This window comes from Pinus tabuliformis, chromosome 7 (assembly GCF_031772625.1).
Source record: "Pinus tabuliformis cultivar Carrire ecotype Pingquan chromosome 7, CPIR1, whole genome shotgun sequence".
Classification (NCBI taxonomy): domain Eukaryota; kingdom Viridiplantae; phylum Streptophyta; class Pinopsida; order Pinales; family Pinaceae; genus Pinus; species Pinus tabuliformis.
In genome coordinates, this window is record NC_142293.1 from 34390328 (window position 1) to 34398545 (window position 8218).

The 8218-nt window shown below is 35.1% G+C and overlaps 1 protein-coding gene across 1 annotated transcript; it reads left to right on the top strand.

The window, feature by feature from the left end:
* Positions 1 to 2542: 2542 nt before the first annotated feature.
* LOC149245106 (uncharacterized) lies at positions 2543 to 7184 on the top strand. The gene is made up of 3 exons (XM_089457647.1): positions 2543 to 3011; positions 5880 to 6010; positions 6350 to 7184. Exons 1-3 carry the CDS (start codon positions 2728 to 2730, stop codon positions 7072 to 7074), a joined length of 1140 nt encoding a protein of 379 aa, XP_089313773.1. The 5' UTR covers positions 2543 to 2727; the 3' UTR covers positions 7075 to 7184.
* Positions 7185 to 8218: the final 1034 nt, after the last annotated feature.

The following is an 8218-nucleotide window of genomic DNA, read 5'->3' on the forward strand; positions in this document are numbered from 1 at the left end:
GAAGGCCAACAAAGAATATCGTTAATCCCAAATATTAGGCAAATCGTTCCCATACATTAGAAGATTATTAGGAAATTCAAGTTTATTTATGGTATAACTGTTTGCTCTTCTCTTGTTCATTGTTGGATGTATTTTTATGTTGCTTGTACTTATATGGATATGTATGCAAAATAAAGCAGGGTCTTAGAAAACTGCAAAAGCCATAGACTCTAGCAAAGTATCTAGAACAACAATAGTGTTGTCCACAGTAGTTGTGATTCAAGGCATGTGGTTCCAACTCCCCTATAACAAATCTGAGTAATTATAGCACTATATATAACACCATTGATTCCTTTTGCAAGATTCTATTGAAAAAATTGAGGTTATCACAATAAAAAATATGAGAATAGCTTAAATGAGGGAGACTGAGGAGTTATTAGTTTCATGGGTAACATGTAAGATCATATGTATAATTTAAAGTTATCCTTATTAAAATAAATAAACATAATGTGCAGACCATGAATATAGTTTAACAATGTTGTCTATGCTATATGAAATTAATACTAAAATTTTTAAAATGAATTTAGCCATAATATTCATATCAATGAATGTTTATATAAAATTATATAATTGTTTATTAATTTACTTGGAATGGCATGAGCCAAGTAGAACGTAAAATCTGCCAAATTGGAGAATATGATGGGAAGTTTACATGATATCCAAAAAACCTAAATTTCAAGCATAATGCATGCCCACAAAAAAATGCCAATGTTCCTGATCTTCCCAACATCAAGAATGATCTAGCATCATTTGAACTGGAATTTTGTACTTTGTCCGAGGGCAATCAAGAACCTGACAACTTAGGCTACAATCTAAAATTTCATTGTCTTCTAACTTTTCAACTTGGCAAAACGAGAAAACAAATTAAGTAAAAACCTATGCAAAACTTTTCGAGAATAGGAATCTTTGCATCTAGGATAAAGGATCTTCCAAATATCTAACATCCTTGATGCAAAGATACATTAGGAAGTCGATAAACCAGTTTACAAATGAGAAATGCACATTTCGGCACAAGGTTTTCAAAATCACAGTAGAAATTAATGCACAACCATTCTCCATATAATCACGAAAGCGCACTCATTTAACCGCAATGTTTTTTAATGGAAATGCAACATTCAAAGGAAAACAAACTATATATATTCATAAACTTCAGTGAAGAAGAAAACTTGATAAACTATATAATTCCTTGTAGAAAGATAGAACAATGTTGTCTAACAACAATCATACAAAGGATGCAAGCAGTCGTCTACAAAAAACGAAAAGAACAATGTGACCCAATTCAGAAGTAAATTTTACTATGGAAAATGTTATATTCGGGAATCTAAATGCAAGCACCATAGAACTAGATATGAAATTTTTTTAAAAGGAATATGATAACCATTGGAAGAAAAACAAGACAAATTTACATACATGATTTTGTGTATGTTAAAAAAGCTAGTGAATCGAAAGGAAAGCGGTTGACCAACTACCAACTCCAGTCCACAATGTTGAAGCTCCTATTCAGCAAAGCCACACCCCAAACTCAATGACTACAATGTAGTTTTGTTATCTGCAAGGTAACAACGAATTTCTTAGTTTGATGGTGAACATGTAAGATAATTAAACACCAAAGACCAACCCCAAACTAATAATGATTAAACATAACTACCACCTCTAGTCCGCAACATTCAAGCTCCTATACACTGAAGACCAACCCCAAACTCAACGACTACAATGTTGTTTTTTTTGGAAGCTAACAGCTAAGCTTACCAATTTTGAAGCTCCTGAACTTACTCTTTTTCATTAATGAGAATGGAAAAAAACCGCTAATAATCCCCACACAGATAGTCGCCAAGAGATGTCGATTTGTTTTCAGTACTTGTCTTTTCATAAAAGTAATATTGCCTTGTTAATTTTCAATATACCATCTACATCACTGCCAACTTGTTATCCATGGTGTTTCGTACCTTCAACAAGGCGTTCCATCCCGACTCTGATCATAAAACTTTTAAACCATATCACCATATCACAACAAATATAATTCATTAAATGCCACTTAAAACTCAACATCGTCCTATGTACATACTATATCTAACGAAATGTAATTCATATTACACACTAAATGAACACCATAATGCGCCAACAATAATAATGTGATATGGTATATAAACTTTCATTTCCAATGCAAACATTATGTCATATCAAATCCACTATAAATAATTTTAAAATAAAATAAAATAATCTTATGGTCACCTATCACAAATACCAACTTAGCGCTGGTATTTGAAAAAAAAAGCAGCTCGCTTGCCTGTCCTCATCCTCATCTATTACCGTTAACGCTAACTAATATTTGAAAAAACAAAAAGACATTTGGTGAGGATGAGTAATAACATTGGAGATACGTGTACAGTCCACAGCATGACAGGTTACAGAACAAACAGCGCAACGGATTATATGAATAACACGTTTCAAGATTGATAGTAAGACCGCCAATCCTTTCTCATATATATACAGAGGACTCCCCATCCCATTCCTCCTCGTTCTCGCATTCTATTGTGTGTTTGTCAGAAGCAACTACGGTTAGCAATTTGTCGACAAGGGAGAAGAAAGACATTGGAAAGAATTTAGGTGGTTTTCTGATCAGATTGGATTGGTTGATATAAGGAAGAAATCCCATCTTTGAAATATCATTTATAACGAAGAAATCTCATGATGGTGAAGAAGATGAGGAGGAGTGGGTTTATCCAGGTGAGCTCGGTTTTGGTGTTAATGGTGATATTTTTGAGTTGCGGCCATAGGGTTACTGCAGTGGATGAAATATATCAGGAGCCTGCTGCACATCAAACCATTGATGCAGCCAAAGAAAACGCGGAAGCCTTGAAGGGGAAGGCTGGTCAGTGGAAGAATGATGCAAACCAAGCTGCTGAGAGTGCAACCGAATCTTCAGAGTCTTGGACTGATTGGGCCAAGGATAAACTCTCTTCTATTGCTGGGTATGTAACGATTTCTCTCTTTACTCTTTTTTGCGTTGTCCTATTTCTGGGTCTCTTTTATATATATAAATTGCTTTTTACTCTTTAGCCCACATATATATATATATATATATATATATATATATATGGCTTTTTACTCTTTAGGCCCTAGCCTATATATATATATATTTGTAAATTTGGTAGATATATTTATATTACATTTCTAATTTATAATTTCCATGTTCCGATAGTGGAACAAAGTATCCATGTTCCAATAGTGGTTATTGGAACAAAGTTCACAATCCAAGATTAACTTTCTTATTGTTCAAAAAACTTACAAAAACTTACATCTAGTTAGAAAAGAGGGAATTAAACTATTAAAACTATTAATATGATATGATAATAACTATTAATATGATATGATAACTATAGAGAGAGGGAGTTAATTATTAATATGATAGGATAACGATAGGATAAGTAGAGAGAGGAAGTTGGGATGGGATATGATAATTATAGAGAGAGGGAGTTAAACTATTAATGTGATATGATAACTAGAGGCTTGTGGGAGTTCGGATTACTTGACTTGTGGGAGTTCAGATCACCTGACTTGTGGTGCTTCAACCTGTATATCTAATCCCACTCTCAAGTCAGTCAGGCTACGTTTTTGATCCAAAGTCAAAATCAGAAACCACAAAATTCTTTACCCCGTGTTAATTTGGCCATGATGTCATCTAGTTTGTATCTCGTTTCTAATATCCCGGAGAATTCGCTCACTTAATCTCCTCTTGTCCTGCATCAATTGCGTATCTGATCTAGAGTTGGAATTAGACACCACAAAATGCTTTACCTGCCGTGTTAATTTGGCCATGATGTCATCTAGTTTGTATCTCGTATCTATTAGGATGGGATATGATAACTTTAGAGAGAGGGAGTTAAACTATTAATATGATATGATCACTAGAGAGAGTGGGAGTTCGGATTACTTGACTTGTGGGAGTTCGGATTACTTGACTTGTGGTGCTTCAACCTGCATATCTGATCCCACTCTCAGGTCAGGCTGCGTATTTTGATCTGAGGTTGCGTATCTGATCCAGAGTCGGAATCAGAAACCACAAAATGCTTTACCCCATGTTAATTTGGCCACGATGTCATCCATTTTGTATCTCGTATCTAATATCCCGGAGAATTCGCTCGCTTAATCTCCTCTTGTCCTGCATCAGCTGCATATCTGATCCAGAGTCAGAATAAGACACCACAAAATGCTTTACCCGCTGTGTTAATTTGGCCACGATGTCATCTAGTTTGTATCTCGTATCTAATATCCCAGAGAATTCGCTAGCTTAATCTCCTCTTGTCCTGCAATGTCTCCTGTTGTCTTGCATTATCTCCTCTTGTCCTACAAATAACCACAATGATGATTGTGGACTTGTTTGTAGACTTGCTGGTCTCCTCTTGTCGTACAAATAACCACAATGATTATTGTGGACTTTGCTAACCATCCAGATTATATATAGATAACCATCCAGATTATATATATATCTATATATATATATATATATATGGGTCTGGCCACGTATATATATATATATATATGGGTCTGGCCACGCTTACTGAACTTATACAATAACTTGTACATATACCTATATGCCGGGTATATAGGCCTGGCCACACTTACTGAACTTAGTCATGGTAGTCATAACTACCCAAGTTCAAACAATGGTGGGCATGTTCTACTCTGCTGTTGCTCTATTGTTGAGCTAGTACATTCGGATTTGCAGCTTACCCATTTCAATATAATCAGTTAATAACCACCATTTTACCCATTTCAATATAATCAGTTAATGACCACCATTTGTAAATAACAATTTACTGACCAGAGTGGTTATTGCTCAGAGAATATGGTTAATATGAATATGACTCTGGTCATTGCTCAGAGAATATTGTTAATATGAATATGTATGACCATCTCTTGTCTCATACTGTTCCAGCTTTGGCACCTCCATTTGCAGTTATGATTTCATAGTATTCACTAAATTTAATCCCTCTAATTCCCCTACTCTGGCATTCCATCACTTTAACTACTACTACTATTTCAATCTCTTTAACCTACCCTGGCATTCCATCACTTTAACTACAACTATTTCAATCTCTTTAACCTCCCTAATCTAGCATTCCACCGGTCCATTAATCATACACTGGTTGGTCTATTAATCATACCAATGGTCTATGAATCATAGCGGGGCATTAGAAAACCAGCATTTCATTTTAACCATATTTAAGTATTTATGTGAAAACCTCCACCTCCAGCTTGTCAATAAATTATTGACAACTCCATTTGCAGTTTTGATTTCATAGTATTCAATCACTAACATAGATTTATTTTAATCTCTTAATCCATTTTAACCTTTTTAATCTCTTAATCTATTTTAACATAGATTTATTTTAATCTCTTCTTTTTGAATCTCTAATTTTTATTAAGGGTGCACAGATATCTTTTAACCCCAAACCAATTGTATTAAATCTCCTAAGCATTAGTAGCATTCCATTTCATTAATAAACATTAAAAAGCCAAGCCAGGTGAAAGTCTATAACTCCTTAATATAGACCAATAAATCATTTTTTTGTAATATGCAATGGAATTTTTTTTCCCTTGCTGTTTTTTTCTAATAGACAAATATAAGAATGCCTATACACTATTTTTAATATGCAGTGGGGTGGCTAACAAACATATCAAATGCATATTCACTAACTATATTTTAATATGCAGTGATGTGGGTGACAAATATATTAGAGCATATTTACTTCTTTTTTTTTAATATACAGTTGAGTGATTGACAATATATATGAATGATTACTCAATTTTTGTTTTTTCTTGTTTTTAATATCCAGTGGAGGGGGTGACAAGTATGACAGTGCAAACCAGCGTGTAAGGGACCAGAAGGGTACAGCCCAGGATCTTGCAAGTCAGGTTGGGGAAGGATTAACCATTTCCAAAGAGAAAACAGCCGATGCTACCAGTGGTAAATATTAAAAAAATGGTGTATTAAAAAAATGGTGTTTCTTTCATGGCTGCTATCTGCATTGTTGCTTTTTTGATGGGATGATGGTGTGCTATTTTGGTTGGATGATGATGTGTTATGTATTATTTATTTCTTTTTAATATTAAGCACGGAATTGAATATATAATCTAATTATTCTATGGATGTTAATCGCGGAAGCTTTATACAGTGAAGGCTAATATGGCCAAAGCTTGTTATTACATTCAAAAATGTTTGATGCTGCCTAGCTCATATTTATTTACAATGTCAAATTTGGTATAAATGGATGTGTAAGTGACCCATCTATAATTTCTTCTGTAGGTGCTCAGTCATATGGAGACCGGAAAGCAGGCCAAGCAAAGGAGGCCATGTATAATGCCAAGGAAACTGCTCAGGAGAAAGGTAGCCAAGCAGTAGAACAGGCACAGGAGGCCTTAAAGCGTGCAAAGGAAGGTGGACAGGAAAAAGGTAGCCTGACAGTAGAACAGGCCCAGGAGGCCTTAAAGCGTGCAAAGGAAGCTGGACAGGAGAAAGGAAGCCAGACAGTAGAACAGGCCCAGGAGGCCTTAAAGCGTGCAAAGGAAGCTGGACAGGAGAAAGGAAGCCAGACGGTTGAACAGGCGCAAGAGGCCTTGAAGCGTGCAAAGGATGTTGCACGGGAAAAAGGAAGCCAGACGGCAGAGCAGACACAAGAAGCCCTGAAGCGCGCAAAAGATGTTGCACAGGAAAAAGGAAGCCAGACAGCAGAGCAGGCACAAGAAGCCTTGAAGCGTGCAAAGGATGTTGCACAAGACAAATCTGGCAAGGCAAATGAAGCAGCACAGAGTACCAAGGATCAAACTCTAAATACTGCGGAACGGGCTTATGAGGCTGCAAAGCAAAAGGCTGCCGAAACATATGAAACTGCGAAGGAGACTTTGAGTGAACAGGCCAAGCAGAGGTATGGAGAAGCCAAGGAAGCCACCTCTAAAGCTACTGGAAGTCTTGGACAGAAACTTAAACATACTGCAACAGAAATTCCAGAGGAAAACCATGAAGAGCTCTAGATTTAACTAGAAAGAATTTAGAGCATTCCTCTGAGGCAGGTGTTTTTTTTTTAGATTAAACTGTTTATTATTTTGGCGTTTTAGTGATCATAACTGTTGTGTAGTGACTAGGTAATTATTTTGGGGTTTTAGTGTTCATAAATGTTTTGTAGTGATTAGGGATGTTTTGTCATCGTTAGCTTTGAGTACTGTAAATAAACTGTTTATTTTTATTGGCCTGCTCTATTATACATGGATGGCTGTTCTCTTCTTCAAAATGTGTTTTTGAAATTATAAAATATTTTGAAATAATTTATTTGTTACCTGCTTGGATTTGCTCTTTTTCTACTTCAGTCACATTAATCTGAATAAGTGGGTATCATGTTTTGGAACCAAACATGCAGCGATAATGGGGTATATACATGGAAATATCTTTAAACTGGAACTTTGACTTTGTTCAGGAAGATGGCACCAGTGTATATATAATACTGATTTTCGGTTGGGAAACTCGTTTTTTAATTAAATTTTGAAAATCATATAACTTGTTAAGTTAGGTTTTGTTTTTTACTTCGTACCATGCCTATCTGAATCAGTGGGTATATATTTTGATTCCATGTACTTGGGGCCGAACATACAAATAAGTGGGTATATACATGAAATATCTTTCATCTTTGAATTGTGGGTACTGACTTCGTTTTCTGTGCACCAATTTATACATAACAAAGATGGCACCAGAGTGTGTATATAACACTGACTTCTGATCATTTGGTACTGGTATTTGGCACCACATTATCTCCACAAATATAAAAATAAAAAATAGCTCTTTAATTGATGGGATCAATTAAGATCTAATGTCCAAAAAGATGTAAAACTAAAAAATAGCCTTTAATTGATGGGATCAATTAAGATCTAATGTCCAAAAAGATGTAAAACTGGATCAATCATTTGGCACCACATTATCTCCACAAATATAAAAATAAAAAATAGCTCTTTAATTGATGGGATCAATTAAGATCTAATGTCCAAAAAGATGTAAAACTGGATCAATCATTTGGAAAAGACCACATAGATGTAAAACTGGATCAGTCATTTGGAAAAGACCACATTATCTCCACAGATGTAAAAATAAAAAATATCTCTTTAATTGATTGAATAAGATCTAAGG